General features: G+C 45.6%; 1 protein-coding gene across 2 annotated transcripts in view; it reads right to left on the bottom strand.

Moving 5' to 3' along the window:
* The window catches only part of LOC138569222 (uncharacterized), a 165993-nt gene that overhangs the window by 104539 nt on the left and 42718 nt on the right, over positions 1 to 18736 (bottom strand). For both annotated transcript variants that reach the window (XM_069647014.1, XM_069647013.1), the window contains exon 5: positions 2231 to 2299. In XM_069647014.1, the coding sequence (XP_069503115.1) occupies positions 2231 to 2299 (69 nt within the window). The remainder of the gene's footprint in view (positions 1 to 2230; positions 2300 to 18736) is intronic.

The raw sequence follows: 18736 nt of genomic DNA, 5'->3' as shown, positions 1-18736 counted from the left end.
CAGGATCGCTATCCTCAAGTGGGGGTATGTCCAGCTGGGCCCCCCTGGCGGTGTTCCGTGGGCCCTTCCAACAATTGCGCCACCTCTTCGCTCTATGGGCCCAACACTCAGGCCTAGGGCTCCCCAGCTGCTCAGGGATAAGTTGGGAGTGTCGGTGGCACGCGCCGGGGGTCTCCGTCTCTGGCCTCTTCTCTGTAGCTCATGTGGGTGTGGTCACCCACGCCCCGTCCCCCCACTGGTGCCGGAGGAACGGGACCGGGGGCCCCGTCACTCTGGGTCTCCTCCGACGTCCTCTCACCTCTCTCCCTCTGGGGCCTCCCGCTCCCCGTATGTCTGGCGCAGTTTCCCAGGCTCCGGCCTGCTTCCGATGGTGCCTCAAGGGAGGGTCCCGAGTGAGGTCCGGCGGGCGTCTGTTGCGCCGGAGGGCGCCTCCTTCGCTTCCGCTGGTTCGACTTTCCGCTCCTCGTCGCAGCACGCAGGCCAGCCGCCGCCACCCTCCTTGTAATACGCGTCAGCTGGGATGTCCCACACGGTCTTCCCGCTTCTCCTGTGGGCACCGAGGTGGGCTCCCACACCTCCTGTTTCCACCCGTCTTCACCCGGGGATTCCCGGTGTCGGGGTGCAGGTCACTCCCCCGATCCGAGGCAGGTGGCGCCGGCAGCTGGAAATAGCCCCGCTATTATCTCCCTTTTGAGTCGCTCACCCGAGCGTATCATTGCGGGTAATTTTCGCAGGAGGGTGTCTCCGCACCGGTGTCTCATGCTGAGCAGACCGCTCTGGGGCCGATCACGCCTGGATCCGCTCTGAAATCCCGGCCGGGGATTAGTACGGCAGACTAGGCCCTGCGGTGGTGATGGAGCGTGAGCTTTAGAGGACCGTCATGGTCCGCGCCCCCTAGTGGTCTCCTTGCTGCTTTTTAAAGAGTAAAAAAAGTTTGTAATAAACTATAACACTATTAATACAAATATATATTTGTGAACTTTGCTGCTTCTACAACCTCCCGGGTAGGGCAGGCAGGGCCAGATTGGCCAGGGCAAGTAATCCAATGGAGGGAGGAGGGAGTACATAAAACGGACAGCAGGAAACGGGAATATGTGGTTAGCTAGAGTGAGATTAGAGGAGGAGGAGGCGGCAGACCAAGAGTCCAGCAGGAGGAAGGAAGAAGCAGTGGAGTGTGGATGCGATTTCTTGAGAAGGCGAGGCATTGGTTAGTGCAGGGTTGTCTACCACCAGGCCTCGAGGGCCAGAAACATGTTGGATTTTCAGGGCACCCCTCATTAATATTCATGAGATAAATGTACATACCAAGTTTCAAAAAAGCATGGACATTTTTTTTCTCTCCTGAATAATGATTAGGGCTATCCTGAAAACCCATCACGTTTACAGCCCTCGAGGCCTGGAGTTGGACACCTCTGGGTTAGTGAGCGCAAGTGGTAATACGCTGTGAGTGTTTGTGAAAGTGTGGCAGTTGTGATTTAAAGGAGACTGTAGAGTAAATGCTAAATCATTGTGTGAGTGAAAGAAGGGTGTCTGAGTAGGAGGAGCCTTGAGTGGTAGTTGTAGGTAGAGGCGAACCTCAGGTGGAGTGGGCGGTATCGGAGGGACAAAGGGAGTAAACAGAGTAAGGTGGGTGGAGGTGGAGAGGAGTGAGGAAGGACCATCAGGAAACAGAGGGGGAGAGGATCGTATTGGCATGAAAGGAAGGAGATTGAATCAGACAAAATGTTTGTACAGCACATCCGAGTTTAGAACACTAACCACTGGAGGATGTACTTTAGGGAGTTCATATACAGAAGGCAAACCGCCTTCAGGTCTCCACATCCAGAATAAGAACCTGCAGAGTAACCTAGGGTGTAGGGACGTCTGGGGTAGGGAGGAGGGTGCTTTTTGGGGGTTGGAGATAAAAGAGGAAGAGCGGAGGAGGAGAGAAAGAGAGGAAGAGAGAAGGAGGAGAGCAGGAGAGGGAAAGGGAAAGAGACAGAGGGGAGACAGAGAGGAGAGGGAAAGGTGTTGAGGGGGAGAGTGGGAGGGAAAGATGGAGGGAGAGTGGCAGGGGAGAGATATGAGTGTATATTGAGTGACAGTAGGCATTGATCTATAGCCCCTTTTGAGCGCATATGCCACTATTGTTGTGCAATAAGACGCTGAACAGTGGAAACACAAACAATAAAATAAAGAACCTGAATTTTTAAAAAAACTATTGAAAAAACATGTACTTTGCAGCACTTACCTTCTACTTTGATCCTTTTTGGTGCTTCATTCTTCTGCTCCCCTTTAATTTTCTCCCCTGTAGCATGTTCTGTAAGAAGAAGAGAGAAAGCATAGTAAGCATGTGAAGGCAGATAGTGAGGCACATAGAAAGATTCTGAATCTATTGCCAGGTACACACCTACTACTTATGGTGCAAATGATCGCCATGACCTTTTGTTGCTTCTGCTGCAGTTCTACTCTACAATACAATGTAACAGGCCCTTTAGGTCTCCAACACAACTAACCCCTGCACTTCTCATTCCTTTATCCATAACGAGAGCCACCTCACCTGGTCTACCGCTGTATAGAGCCCACGTGGGTGAGTTTCTCATGTCCTGACTACCCATAACACAATGTCGACCACCATTCATAACAAAATTTTAGGAATAGTGGTTAAAAGGTGATCTCAGCTTCCATTTAACATTATTGCTTGAATCCATGGTGCCCGTAAGTCTGCGCTTTACCATTATGTGATATGCCCTCTCTCAAGTTCCTGGTTGTCCTTACATGGCTAAAACCCTCCTAAACAAGTCAGCATCCACAACTGGCAGGACGCACGCCAGTTAACCATTCTTTCATCCCTCTCAGTTCCAGGCTTAGTCAGAGAAAACTTTCAGGGGAAGTAGGGAATAGAGAGAGGGGACGGATGGAGAGATAGAGCAAGTTTGCAGGCGAGAGGGTGGGAGAGACAGAAGAGAAAAAATCAAAGAAATTAGACTACGCATAAGGGAACAGAATGAAAAGAGAAAGAAGAAAAGAGAAAGAAGACGAGTGAAAAAAGAAATGGGAGAAAGACAAGCAGAGAAGATGTGAGAGACTAGTAGGCGCTGTGAAGTATGACTGTACACGAGTTGAGTGAGGGCAGAGGTTATTTCCCTTTCATGGTGATAGGAGTGCTCTCACAGTGAAACCTCTGGAGGAATACCTCGAGATGAGTCGTCTCACTCCACTTAGTTCCTCTGCCTTGTCAAAGTCTTTATCGCAAGAGGGGAGAGTTATGTCCAGGAAGCAGTTAACTGGGTTAGCACTTAAAATGTAAAAAAAACAACAGTTTTAGCCTCTTTCTGTGGTTGGTTTTCTCTGATGTAGTGGCTGGATGCTGCTCTGTATCTAGCCATCCCTTTTGGTTTAAATTGATTACTGATAGTCTATGGAGATATCTGCCTTTGCTGTCCTCTTATAGCCTAGACATGCAGTCTGCTACCCTAGAGGACTCTAGGACAGTTCCCCGTTGGGGTTTATTTGGGGAAAGTGGACATGGCTCGTGGAGTGTGATAGACAAAATAACTCTTTGGTTTCCTTATTAGGAAATATGACTGAAGGTGTGTTTTTTCTGTTTCCAGCTCGGACCTGGCTATCCAACTTTCATCACCGACCTCCCTCTCACCCTGCTGCCTAGTATTAGCCCAATCCCGAGGTTTGTGGGTTGGAGAGGGGGCTACATTCTTGATAACTCTGGCCCATTTCTAAAATGTCCTTCGGTGTGTAGTAAGAAAGTAGGTGTGACAGCTTTGGCCATCTCTTTGACCAGGAGAGCCATTTGGGATGATTAAGCAGCATGCAGACATCAGGGTCTTCTGAGTGGAATAGGTTCTGCTTCACTGATGGAGGATATTCTGGGGACAGACTTTCTGAAGTTAGCCACTTATTAATATTTACTTAAGAATGCAGTACTATTTCTGACCCCTCCCTTTGGTAGGTGTTTAATCAACTATAATGCAGTTTTAAGTTAACAGAAAAGAAAACAGTGTGGGCAACTTAATTTTTCTTAAAATATGGACTGGGATATCACATGTTCACAGTTATTTCCCTCTCCCCCCCCCCCTAAGTAACACTTGAGCATTCTCCCTGCACAGATGGGACTGAATTTGTGAACATCCGGCCTGAAGACCTACCTGCTTTATTTGTGGCAGCACCCGATTTCGCTTGTTGTCCGTGTGCCTTTTCGCCTCCTCCAAGTTTGATGAGTTGCCTGTGGCTGGGAATTTGTATCTTGGTTTACACTAATCGATGGAGGGCACTGGTGTTGTGGCTACCCCATTAGTGCTTCTGGGAGTACTATTTCGATAATTGCTGAGTGATTTATGGCCTGTCACCTTTTGGAACTTCCTATCTATCATGCCTGTTGAAAGAGATTTGCTCAGCTACCGAGTGGGGTCCCTCGCAGACTGGTCTCTCCATGGTATATCCTCATACGAGAAGGCCTGTGATGAGGAGAAAGATTAAGTGCTAATGTTCGGATTGCACCCCAGTAATTTTCCTTATGCAACTCTCTATCCTTCCTCATCACAATACTAGCTTTCGCCCCTATCACCCAACTGCGTGACCTGTGTCTTCAACTGTTTGGGGTCGTTCTTGGATAGACAAAGTCAATTATGGGCAATATCCCATGTGATTTATACCTAGGACAGGGGGACAGAGTAGAAATAGTGTTTGTACAATTTAATCGGCTAATGTAGTTGCCCCTTCTTCTGGACATTAATCGCCTTCATCTAATAAGTACTGTGACTAGTGAAATAGGGCTCAGTGTAATTAATATTACTGGTTAGTAAGACTAGCAATAACAAACTAGATATAAAACAAGAGGCATTATCTGCAAGGGTCTCTAGTGAAAATATGTTGATACATGGTGGGCTTGTAGTTTCCATTCTAACAGTTGCTACTATGCCCAGTGCCAGGTGGCTCACAAGGCTGCACTAACTAGCACAGGGCCTGAAACCTTGGGCCAAAACTACACACATGCTGAACTTAGCAGATCCACCATCTGTCAGCCATCGCCACGTGCAGCCACAAATAGAAAAACATACTGCCGAGCCCTACAGAGTGAGGTTTTGCTATGTGTTCAGCAAATATAATCTGTTAGCCTTACTTTAATGGCTTAGCATAACATTTGCATTTAAACAGAATTGAGATGACCATGTAGACCTACTCCCTGATTTGATTGAGACATTTGGCACAACTTCAAAAATGTGTATGCAAATGATGTGTGGAGAGGGAACTATCCATGGCTATATATGCACACACATATGAGAAAGACAACAATACTCTGCACCTACCTCCATTATCACTGCTTTCTTTTTGGCTCCCTTAATTATCTAACTTTTATCTTCAAGGCGGACTGCTGAAGAAATTGTATTGGATTTGTTTTGTCCTACCTCATTAGGATTATATGTTATTTGCAATGAGTGTTGAATTACTGTTGTTTGTGGGCCAAGAAAGTGGTTTTACGGTTACGATTTTGAATTGGAGCTTGGAGACCAGAGTTAGAATGCAGTCTTCCCCACCTAATCATATTGCGCGGTCACCCAATAGTTCCATGTCCCTCTCATCCTGCATTTGAGAAACATAGATTCTAGAAATGGGCTACTAAAATTATTAAGTGTTGGACAAAAAAAGTTTACATTAGGTGAAAAGAAACAAGAGGTGGTGGTGCAGGATTGCACCTTCTGCTCTTTGCAGTTAGAAAATGAAACATGAATGCACGGATATTGTGTTTTTTACAGCGTGCACTTTTCTTTGCACTATGGAAATTTAAATGTATATTTTCATATAAAAATAAGTCATTTCCTGGCTCTATGGCTGGTACAACTTTCTGATGTAGAGTGGATTGCACATAAAAATTCATACATAGGGTGACGTCTAGGCCAGATAAAAACGGTGTCGCCTAGAAAATAGTGGTGCCTGTTTAATTAATTGATTTCAATACCTTTATTTGACTTTTAGTCTTCAGGTACGGTTTAATTAATTTCCATAGATTGCAGAAAATTGTTGATCAGGAATGCAAGACTCAAAGAGAAAGTTAAGACCAAGGAAAATCCAATACTACAAGGCAAGACACACTCGATAAGCATTTCAAGTGAAACATAAAACAAGAAAAGGCAAATTGAGAAAAACAATGGTGAAAATGATATGGGCAAAATGTATACACAGGCCAACCTATTTTAAATTGAGGTACATATGTTTCTAAAAAATTCCTACCATTGTTGTTTTAAAAATTAGGTTTGTAGGTAGGTGTAAAGACTATATAGATAGTAACAATTCCATGTGGGTTAGGGCAAATTACCTTTGCTCCATGTTCAGGGTACCTTCCTAAACCTAAGGAGACAGTTGTTCCTTAAGCATCCCTTGGATCATCACCTAATGGCAGTGGCCGGGAAAATCAAGGTTAATGAGAAGAGCAGGGTAGACATGAATGCATGGTAGCACACGGTATGTCTTTCAATAAAGTAAACGTTGGCATACAGGTACTTTATAATGAAAACAACTTTACATCTCTTAGAATGCAAGTTCATCATTTGGTGGCAGTTACAAGTTAAGGGTACAGCGCAGAAAAGTACCAGAGTGTCATTTGGTTCTGAATCACCTTGTTTGCGTGAACCATGACATTGATGGCCAAACAGAACCTTTTGGTACAAAGTGTGAGGGGTCAGTAATGCGAGGCAGAAAGCTGCTTGTGTTTTTCTCAAAAATAAGCATTTTATTAAAGAAAAAAGTTTTCAAATAAATCCGTGCTAAACCTACTTTATCAGGGAATTCCCTACATTGTCTAAAGACTAAGGGAATAACTCCTAACATAAGCAAACTGGCCCTCACACTAAACAACTAATACTTTAAAGTGAATTATAAACAACATAAAAGAGTAAACAACAAATAATCAGTACTTTGGAGAGACCATCAGCTGTCCTGGGTAAATCCCTTCCCCAGGATTGTTCAAAGTCAATTTCCCCAAATGTTCAAAAAGAAATTTACATTCTTGAACCTGTGCTTGTAAGTTCCAAATGAAGCAAAGGTTCACCAAACAAAAATCCACTGGTACAGTTCTGCAACTTTCAGTTTAAAAAAAGACCCCCTTCCAATTCCAGCCAGGAAAATAGCACCAATGGTAATCCTGGGTATCCTCTTTGCCAGATTGTTTTGCTACAGTTCAAATAATGGATTAGAGGCTTCACTGTCTCCAACTCTACAAGTGTTCATAACCTCTGCAGTACATTTGGTATAATTGTCAGGATGCTTCTTCTTGGGAGGTTGCTTTCCTCTTGACGAGCACCCTTCTACTACTGTTACTATGGGAACAGACTCCTTTGTTCCATAGTATGCCACTACTTCAACCAACTGCTATGTAACATCCACTGACAGTATTATACACAACCACAGTTCTGGTATTTCTGCTTCAACTTTGTACATCAAGACTTGTTAGACATTAAGGACAAGACTCTTCGGCCTCTACAGGTAGGTAAGGCACTCTTCTTTCCTATGCTCCAAGAAAAGGGCAGCCTCTTTGCCTCTTCTGCCTATCTTACTGCCACCAGTATAATCTGCCTCTACTTCCAGAATGGATTTCTCTCAACTTCAACAGTCTCAGCATTTCAGATTATTTGCTGAATCGTCTTACAAGCACCCAGTTCCCTTACCCAGCGTATTCACAACTTCTTGGTTCCAGTAGCTACCTTGAAGCTGTTTTGCCACACTTCCAACTTCAGTTAACAATGTCACACTTGTATCAGAGGACACTGGACTTTTAACAACTTCACAAATGAGGTGGATAGATTTAAACAAGGCTTGCTTCACTATAGGAAAGGTTTGCCTCTTGGCTTTGGTAATGTATGTTCTTCCTGTTAATACAAGAACTTCTAGGTTTAAAGAATACTACTTCTTAATCTAACAAGGTGCACTCTTTAAAGGAGAACCAGATGTAGGCACATGCAACCACTCTAAGGTAGATCTTTAACCTTAAATAACTGAGGGGGTCATCACGAGTTTGGCGGTAACCCTTAAATGCGGCGGTAACGCTATTACCGCTGCATTTAAGGGTCTGCCAAATCACAGGTTTGACAGGATTTACCCCCAGCTCTATGCTGGGGGTAAATCCATTGCAAATTTGCCAATTTTTGGTGCAATTACCGCTGCAGCAATACCGCTGATGGTAGTCACGCTGAATATTCCCCATTGGGCCCAGTGGGGAATGAGGAATTCCCAAATGGGCCCAATGGGGAATGGGGAATTCCCGTTCTGCCAAAACCCGTGATCCAGCACTAACAGTGCCGGACCCGTTGGCAGTAGCGCTATTAGCACAGGCAGTATCCCGGCAGGAATACCGCCGGGATACCGCCCAACTCGTGATGAGGCCCTGAGTGTTTGTATTCCCACATATTAACACAGAGACACTTTTTAACAATGGTCGGGAATCATAATTGGCTACACACGATCTTCCTTTAATGTTGTAAAGACTTGTAACAATTGTGAAAGTCAACGTTAGGGTTTCGGAGTGATTTAGAAAGTGGCTCCCCTTTTTTAGAGACATGCAACCTCCCTGGAAACATTAATTGTCCAACAACGGGTAATAAAATGCTTTTCATCATGAGCGAGCATTCTTACTAGAAGTGCGCATGACACATTTCCACTGTCATCAAGACTCTTCACAATGAGGGACAGTTTATACTTGCTTCTACTTTTATACAAGTCAGTTTAGAGCTGGTAACTGTTACCGGCAAGGTTTTCAGAGTGAACCTTAACGGCATGCTTCATTCACCGTTTCCAGAAACACTGCGGTTGCGGGCTGCTTCACCTTCCCGACTTCTTCCTCTTCTATTACGGCTTTGAGCACACTTGGGACCCATACCCTCCTGCAGCATGGGTGTCTCAGGTCCGGCACCGCCAAAGGGCAGCCTCCTTCACTGCTCTGTCCCTTGGCTTGCTTTTTTCTACGGACCTCAGGTCTCAGCATGGTCGCAACTCTGCAATTACAGCCACTAGGCGCACCTCAGCACGTCTCTCTCAGTGCAGCCACGGCAAGGCAGGGTTTGTGAACACAGGTCCCGCTCACAACTTGCAGGTGAAATCTTCTTTCTCCACGTCCCGGCGTCCCTTAAGTGATCACACTTTCTCATGAACTGGCAGCCTTGTGCTCTTCTGTTTCAGCTTCTACTACCAGCCTTCCAGCTTCTGCTCCAGCTCCTACACGAGCTTCTCTTCTCTTCCTGCTCCTGCTACAGCCTTGTATGCCTCTTAAGTGGGGCAATTAGTTTCAGGTGCAAGCTATTACTGTCAACTGCCTGACTATGGCAAAGGCTGTTAGGCCTAATTGCGGGTCCTCCACTTCTACATGTCTCTTCAGCCCTCTTCTTCATCTCAGTCCCTATGGGATTCTGGGACAGGTAGTATTTTCTCAAAGTTAGGTTTTTCTGCTTCGTGTGTATTTTTAAGGGTAGATTTAATTCCCTTAATGATTTTGACAGAGGGGCTGTAGGTTTTAACTTTATAAGAGAAAGTATAGAGAAGGCAACACTTTCACTATTCCCTGTAGTGTACCCATGGTAGTGAGGAGGGCACTTGATTTTAGAGCTAAAAAATACTCTTTCTTTAGGTATAATATGCTTTGGTGTTACAACTTTAGGTTTTAACACCTTAGATTTGACAAGGTTGGGAGATATTAAAATGACAATAAGCCATGACCTCTTCTGGCATAGTAGTAAGAATATCCCCTTCAGAGGAATAATAGTGTGTCTCATCCCACAGAGTCTCCTCACTACACATGGCTGTCTCCACTCGGTTGATCCTCCCGCAGTACACCACCCCCAGGGTTGGGATCAGGAAGCATCTTCCCTCCCCTGGCCACTTGGGAGGCGACTTTAAGCAGGGCTTCAGTGAGGGATCTGCAGGATTCTTCACAAAGGGTTACCAGTTCTCTCCCAAGGGCTACTTTTGGACTTGTATTAGTTCATGCTGGATTCATTCCCTCATAGAAAACAACCTGAGAGATGGATTGGTTTCTAATTGGCTGAAAGTGATTGTTATTTTTTTCTCTCAGAACCTCTCTGAGGAGGGGTTAAGAAAATCAAACCAGTATTGTAATAACAGATTGTCCACTAGGTCTGTCCAAAATTCTCTCAAAGGTGGTGTTGTAGCGCAGGCTGGTACACATCCAACCTCGCTCTGCTAAAGGAACACTGTTCTACACGCAGACGATTTATCACCACTGCCAAGGCGAACTACTACCAAAATAATATAGCCAAAGCCAACAATGAATGCAGTGCCCTCTTCAAAGCTAACAGGCTTTACATCAACAATTGCCACCATTGGTCTATCGAAAAATCCACTGCCATCAATTCCTTCTTCATCAACAAGATAACCTTGATCTGCCAACACAGACAACAACGCCACAACTCACAACATACTACACATCCCAACTCGCAAAACCACCACTACCTGAACCACTATCAAGTGGGAGTAATTTACTCCCTATTTTTTAAAGTTGGGAGTAAAATGATTTTGAGGGAGTAAAAATGTAAGTCCAATTCCCAATGGGAGTATTTTTTAAGCGAGTAAAAATATATTTTCACTGGAAAACAGAAATGTTTTCACAATAATAATTCCATTGCACCTAGTTATTCATACACAATAAAAGATACACATTTACTTCTTCAATCAGGCAGTTATGATAGTAGTTTCGTCCTGTGGCACTATGTGCACTACTGGTCCACTAGTATGGGTGAAAGCAGGGACATAAAATTCTACGTGTCTCTTTCCTATTATTTGTTGACCGTTTTTATACTCTGCAATTTAATTTTTTTGAGAGTATTTGCCTATGTTTAGCGAGTAAAAGTGACCGACACACCCCTTACCTGTAAGGCTGCTCACTATGGAAGACCGCACTTCCACCTTCGCCTCCCTCAAGGCCACATCATACATGGACAACTTCCTCCCTGCCTCATTCATAAGACCCTTTTGACTGAATCACACCTCCCTTACCAACAGTCATCAACAGCTCTCTCACTCAAGGCACCTTACCCTCAACTCTCAAAACTGGACAAATCCTCTGAGTTCTCAAGAAACCAACACTGGACCCTGACGACCTCAGCAACTACCGCCCCATCAACCATCTTCCCTTCCTAGGGAAGATCCTTGAGAAAGTAATAGGCATGCAACTCGCCCAACACATTAAAGCCACAATCTCCTTCAGCCCTACCCATCTAGGTTTGAACCCAGATGCAGCACGTAAACCATCAAGGCGCTCAATGATACACTTACTATAGTGGACGAAGGCTATCCTGGTCTCCTGGGTCCTCAATGACTTCAAAGCAACTTTCAACACAGTAGATCACCACACACTTACTGACATTCTACATTGCTGCATGGGGATCAGCACGATCTTCCACAGTTAGTTCAAATCCTACCTTGCTAACTGCCACCAATACATCCAAATGGATTACTCCAGATCACCAACTTGACCAATTACCTGTGGAGGTGCCTCCTCCCCCCAAGGATCCATCCTCTCCCTCTTGATTTTGAGCCGTTACGTGAAAATGCTTGGAACGCTCCTGGCTCCACACAATATCCACATTCACCAATATGCAGATTACACGCAGCTCAACCTCAATCGAAGACATCCACAGGCTCAAGGCCTGCCTTACATTGATTGATTCCTGGATGTCCAGTGCTTACCTGAAGCTCAACCCCTCCAAGACCAAATTCCTACTGCTGACCAAAACCCTAATTTCCAGATTGGGCTCTCTGCTATGCAGCTGGAGGGCATCACACCCCAGGAGGCCAACTCTGCCAAGTCCCTTAGGTTTGACATTGACAGACACCTTTCCTTCATGCAGCACATAGCAAGGAAGACACAAATCACTTGATACATTTTTCTCCTGTGTTAAATCAAGCCTTTTACCTCAGAAACCAACTGCAGATTTACTGTCTGTGAAGGCATCATGAAGCAAGACACAAACAACAGATTCAAATGTGTACTCAAAGTATATTTATTGACTTAAAAGGGAGGGTGGAGTAAGGCCTAACTTGCCCTATGCTAAAGTGGTATTTTCCTGCCTAAAGAAAACAAAGGATAGTCTGTGTCAGGATGTCCAACTTAAGTCTCTGTCTGTGTCCAAAACATATCATTGCCCTAAACATGTACTGTATACAATGTGTAGGGATGTCAGTCTCAAAAGAATAGAGTTAAAAATAAAGTTCAGAGCTTCTTCCAGCTGTTGGCTTAGAATTACCTTCCCTTTCCCCAAGTTCAATATAGTTCTGAAAGTCTTGGGATTCCCTTCCCCACGGGTACCAACCATCTTGCTTCCAAAACAACACAGTTCCTTGGAAAACTTTCCAAGTCAGGGCTTTCTTTCTCCAAGAGTTCAAACTTCCGGCTTTCAAAAACACAGTTCCTTGGGACACCTCCCAAATCAGAGTTTCCTTCCCCAAGAGTTCAAAACCTTCAACTTTCAAAATTGACACAATCCCCTGGGACTCTTCCCAGTCTGAGACTTCTTTTGTCAGAAGCTCAAAAAGTACACAGCTTTCAAAGATGCTACACTTCTATTTCTCTTCTTCAGTTTCTTTGGCAAAGATATCGCAACCTATAAGCTGGTCTTTAGTTATGCTTTCCTTGGTTTTTCACAATCGACACAGTTCTGTTTCTTACTTTCAGTTTCTCAAACCAAGATGTAGCAACACATGAGCTTAACTTCAAATATGCTTTCCTTGGATTTTTCCAAACTGGGTACTAGGTCTAGGCGCAGTTGTAGGACCACATGGTCCACCCATTACAGGTCACGCAACCGATACCCTGTCTTCCTGTTTCCATCAGCACTTCTCTGACAGTGATGCTTATTTGATTCCTCATTGTCACAGGATCTAGACACGGTCCTGTGGCTGCTTTAGCCACCATGCACTTTATTATTCTTGGTTATATTCCTCTGGTTCTTGCCATCACAAGTCAGGCTCTTACCAACACAACTCTCTCTTACTTTGTCATGCCTGGGCCCCCTCTGGACTTTGGGTCAGATTTAAGTTTCCATCTTCGTACCTCTTTAGTACTCTCTGGACTTTGCCTTTATATATTTCACTTGTACATTTCTACTCTTTTCTTTCGCTCCTCTCATGAGCATTTATCTAGCTTTGTTTCGGCATTCACAAGTGTTTTCAATACCTTTTTTACTCTGTGCAGTATTCACAATTGCTTTCCATTCATTTTTACTCTTTTTGGTATTCACAAGTGCCTTCAATTGGTTGCACTTCATTCGATTTGTAACAATGTTTGTTTCAGCATTCAACAGTACTTTAACTTACTTCACCTTTCACTTGTGTGAAGGGTGGAATTATAGTCGGAGACAGGCAAGTGCTAAAACAATATTTATTCTGGCTTAAGGTAGCAAATGCTGAAAGAATAACTATTAAGTCCTCCCGGTTAGCTTCACCGGTGTCTTGTCCTCCTGTAGTACAACGGCGTTGGGTCTGGCTTGGTCCTATCTCGAGCCGCTGTCCGGATAGGCCCACCACTCTGGCTCGCTCTCCTCTCTCCTCCCCGTGTCCTGTGGAATGAGAACAACCCATTAGTCTCCCTGGGCGCTCTTTTATCACAGCCGGAGGTATCAAGCCCCCACCAATCACTGAGGGGTTGAGTTAACCCCCTTCTCATTGGTTCCCGGGACATGGTCCCACCTCTCTTAAGGGTTGCCATCCCAGCGTGTCGTTCTTCCCGATCCCCTGGTGGCGGAGGGCGGTGGTGTTGGTCCCGTTCCCCTGGTGGTGGAGGGCGGTAGTGTTGGCCATGCGGTTGTGGCCGTGACGTGTAGGGACGCATCCTGACGCTGGGCCTTCCCCCCCTGCAACGTGTAGCTCCGGCAGCGCCATGAGCAGCACGGGGCCGGCGAGCCGGGCGCTGCACCCCCGTATCCCGGCGCCGTCGTGAACGCTGCATCCCCCCCCCCCTGGACTGGGGCGAACAGGTGAGTGCCGAGCGGCTTCTTCCGCGGCCCTGCCGTGGCCACCCGTAGCGGTATTAGCCGCGTGGCTAACCACCGCGGGTTTCCCTTTCCCCTCTCCTGCCGCAGACATGGCAGCGCCTCCCGACTCGTGTGGGCCGGCTACATGCCGCGGCCGCCGCGGCACCAGCCGAGGCGCTGCTGCTTCACAACTTGGCAGAGGCAAAGGACTTTACTAAATGTTACCGAAGCACCCCGGTCAGAGTGTATATTGGTTCTGCACTCACAAGTCGCATACGGCAGCGTTCTTACTTCTGGCGTCCTTTGCAACAGGCTTTTCAAGGATTGAGCCACTTCCCGGCTTCTACGAGCTCTGCCTTTCACTTGTGGTCTGCACTGCACGTACCACCCGCTTTCCTCAACTGCTCTCAGCGGCAGCTGCGGTCACAGGGAGCTCCACTGCTTCTCCCCTCTAGACCGGCTTTGGCGGATGGCAGGACCTCCAGACCCTCACACAGCCGAGCACATCTACGGCTTCCTCTTCTTCTGCGCAGCACTGCTCCAGCCTCCTGAGTCTCCAGCTTCCTCTCCTCCAGCCTGTTCCTTTTCCTCCTGAACGGCGAACATTTGTATATAGTTCAGGTGTGTTAAGTGAACCCAGGTGTGGGTCGTTGAGTTCTCTTGCCTGACTTTGGAGGACTCCATTATGCAGACATGCCTTGTTGTTTCTCTGGTATGCCTCCATAGTCCTCTTCCTCTTCTCAGTACCAGGGTCGTGTTTGAAATTGTCTGATTTAACAAACAGGGCCTTTGTATCTGTCTTGTCTCTGATGTACGTGTGTTTCCATGAAATGAGGATGTGTCCTCCTAGTTGGTCTTTTCCTCGTCCAAGTACTAAAATATTGTTTCTGGGAAACAGATTGAAAGGAGGAGAGGGGAAGGGGTTGACAATATCCCACAAAGTCTTTAGGGATAGAGGGCTCATTGTGAAAGGGAAAGGGGAGATAACATGTCTCACTTGATGACATCTTCTCCCCATTCCCCAAGTTCCCTCCACCCAGGTGATCCTCCCTAGCATATCCACCCCCAGGGCCGGGATCCAAAAGCGATGGCCTTTTCCTGGCCACCTGAGAGGGGGAATTTGGGGGAAAAAGAAGTAAGGATGCCCTCAGGCTTCTCACACGTCTTAGAGTTGGTCTTCGCCCTCATGGATGGTGGAAATGCCCTTCTGCAAGGCCTTACAGTGACTACCCTGGTACCCCTGAGATGTGTGCTATATGCTGCAGCACGATTCATCAAAGGACTCAGCGAATTCGAGCACATCACCCTGGACCTCACCAAACTTCACTGGCGCCTGCTGCAAGTACTTATCTTCAAATCCTGCTTCATCATTTACAAAGCTGTCACCCTGAAGTCCCCAATATACCTCACTGAGAAACTCTGCATTTCCGGAGGCCTACAATCCACCAGAAGTAAGGACTTGTGCAGACTTAAAGTGTGCTGTTGCAGGAAGGAAAGAACCTAAAGTCAGGCTTCCTCCGTCTATGCCCCCAGTCTCTAGAACCACCTCCATGTCAACAACAGACCCTCCCCCTAACTTCACCATTTCAGGAAAAAGCACAAGACCCTCTTCTTCAAGGAATGGCTCCTCCCTAACACCGAGGTTGACGCAGCCTCCACTTCCCACCTTACCTGAGACTGGGTGATCTGCTCCTCCCAGTTTCCTCCCCTGGTTGTTTGTAGAACCCTTATGCTGCCAAATTGCCCTCCCTCCCACTCCCCCATTCTTGGCTCCCCACTCCCTTGCATCTTTGCTTTCCTTACTGTGTCTTTCCCTCTAGGACTTGTAAAGCACTTTTGAAGCTAGGTCTGTGCTAAAATAATAACCTGCAAATGATAAACAGACTAAGCGTTCATACACAGAGAATATAGAATCCATACACATTAGTAATGGGTCTATGAGAACCCAACTCCATCCAAAACCTAGTCTAAAAGGAAGTCACTGGAAATGAAATACTACACACTTTGCAAGTTAAATTAGGAGAGAGGAATGGGGTTAAAACTGTTTGGAAGACCCCAATAGTCAATCAATCAAATAGCATTAAGTAAATGCAGTACTAGGTCTAACAAAGGTCTAACAGACAATTGAAAATACAAGGGTGTTGGCTTTTGTATAGGTACGGTATACACATTTGCCAGGCATTACCATAATGGTATTTCCTAGACCTAAGAGTGCAGGAGTTAGAAAATAGTCCGAGCATGGCAGTGCCTTTATATTAGCAATACACAAACCAAACAAGTCAACTTTGCCAATGCCTGTTTATCAGGATTCCAAATCCATTCATAGATGCAAGGAAGCACAGATTGTATGATGAATCAAGTGGCTGAAGGCCCACTTGGTTAAGACAGTGTTATTACACCAGGAGCTGACTTACATCTCTAATTAAGCCATTAACTCTCATAGGACTGTTTAGATTTACCAATGGCAAGCCCCAATGCTTCTGCACGATCGAGCTAGCTCAAAGAGATCCCACAAAAGTATGTTCTTTGGAGAGACAAGTGGGAATGGCTGTAGGGATTACCATGGCCAAAGCAAAAGCTTTGGGATCCCTTGGGCACCTTTCCAAAGGCAATCAGAGTGCGTGGAAGCTGGCAGTTTGGTTAGCTTGAGAATATTTCTTACTGATGGCCAACAATGCTTGGTAAGAGGTCAGTAGTAGCAGGTCTAGTGATGCAGCCAGTGCTCATGTGGAAGTTAAAAGGATCCTTAATCAAGGACTGCTGTGCAGTCACTGGTGATGCAGCTGACCCGAAAAGCCAAATTACAGGACATGAGTTTCGATGCAGCTATCCAGTTTGTTGAATTCACACCTCAACAGGAAAGTGACTGGACAGTAACCGGAGCAGTCAGTTCAATCAACAGATAAAACAAATCCAGGTCCCACTGTTTCTTTTAAGTTCAATTATGCTTTACTTGCTTTTTGTTGATTCTTTGTTTTGGCTAGCAAGGGCACAGGCTCAGTTAGTTAATGGTGGTCCCTGTATGCAGTGATTCCACCTCTTCTAGTCAGTCTGGTGGTGACTGCGCAGCAAACCTCTCTATGGAACAGGGAATAAGGTTTCATGGGGCACCATAACATTGTAACCTGGGAAAACGTGGGTCTCTCCGGAGGAACAGTCAGGCTTTGATGAGGGCCCATCAGCGAAAAGCCTGGAAATCTATGTCGGGGAAAACAAAAATAATATGGATACCATGCCAGTTTCAAAATGTTGCTACCTGCTTCTAGTATTAAAGGAAGCTTACACGGCTGTTGACAATGTTGCTTGGGGGGAATGCTGAGAGGCATAGGGCATGTGTGTCTTGCCCTTATGCTGTCCCATTTGGCAAATAAAGGATAGTTGAGGTGGGTGATGTGTTATTGCTGTAATTAGTCACTGTGCAAAGGGTACAGTCACTGATGGTCTGCAGTTCAGAAAGTGTGTCTGCTCACACTATCATGTTCATGTTATGGCTGAGCTCTAAGGGGTAGCTCTGATGGTGCTTCTGTGAGCAACAGCTGTAAATACTTCAAGATGATGATGTTATTCTCTGAGTGGTGGTTTTGTGTGTGTGCTTGTGCTGCTGCAAATTGTACTTAAGCATTGGGTCTACTGATTTATTGTTCCGAGAGTTAACAATGGGCAGCGAGCTTGGCTATGGAGGTTAGGTTTTCTTCTGTGCATACTTGCTATGTTGTTATAGCTGCGAGTTCTTTCCGTGCTCGTGGTGCTTTTCCGGGTGTATTGCCTATTAAAACCTAGGTCAGCTGACAGTCCTAGTTTTAGTGGGCTGTTTAGGGAGCAGCAAACTTTTGTTCAACAATACAATTATTTAGCAAATGTTATCCCTGCCTTTCTCTTGCTCACTCCCTATGCCAATATGTCAATAACTGGGTAGACTGGGAGCCACGGGCATAGCCCGTACAGCCATCACCAACCAAAGAGACAATCTACACCATCTTTCTGGAATTTCCAGGGCAGATAGCTGCTCTATCTACTCAAACAATCCACCAATTCACCCAATAACTCACCACACCCAGATCAATAACAAATTATAGGTACATTGATTTATCATCAATCGCATTGCACACATACACAATTTAAAACATTCCAAATATTTTGCATCCAACAATAATGGATCAATTGGAAAGTGTATAGCCAGGATCTGCGCATGTGCCCTGCATACACATCATTTGAATGTACCTAGAAAATGTGGAGTCGTGAACAAAGTGCAAGATAACGCAGTTGATTGGCTGACAAATATCAGGCATGGCTGACAAACAAAGGTAATTCAATTAGAAACAAAATGCTAGTTTTGTTACAGCCTACATTCCCTCTTATTATTACACACTTCTGAGTCTCGATCTTAATCCGAAAGTCCTGTGCTCACTACCACCAAACGCAGCTTGCCCAAGATTTTCCTTTTCCTTCTCATTGGTTAGGGCTTGCCATGATGTTTCCAGCTATACCACCAATGGTGTGGCCTTTAGAGGCCAACTTGTAGTAGGCCTGCACAGCTTCTACCAAGTTAGACCAAACGTCCACTAATAAACATGACTTGACAGTAAGGGTTCACTCTCAGGCGGGGCAGAGACTGGCCTGTGGTAACGGTCATACACCAAGGTTGAGAAGTAAACCAAACAATTAAGTTCTGAAAATGTATACCAGGTGTACTAACAATATATGTACATGAAAGACAAATCAACTATGAGCAAAGCACTCTAAATATACATACACAAAACAGT

This window comes from Ambystoma mexicanum, chromosome 2q (assembly GCF_040938575.1).
Source record: "Ambystoma mexicanum isolate Mex_15411 chromosome 2q, UKY_AmexF1_1, whole genome shotgun sequence".
Taxonomy (NCBI): domain Eukaryota; kingdom Metazoa; phylum Chordata; class Amphibia; order Caudata; family Ambystomatidae; genus Ambystoma; species Ambystoma mexicanum.
The sequence above is the reverse complement of the archived record's forward strand: the minus strand, read 5'-3'. Positions and strand labels throughout refer to the sequence as shown.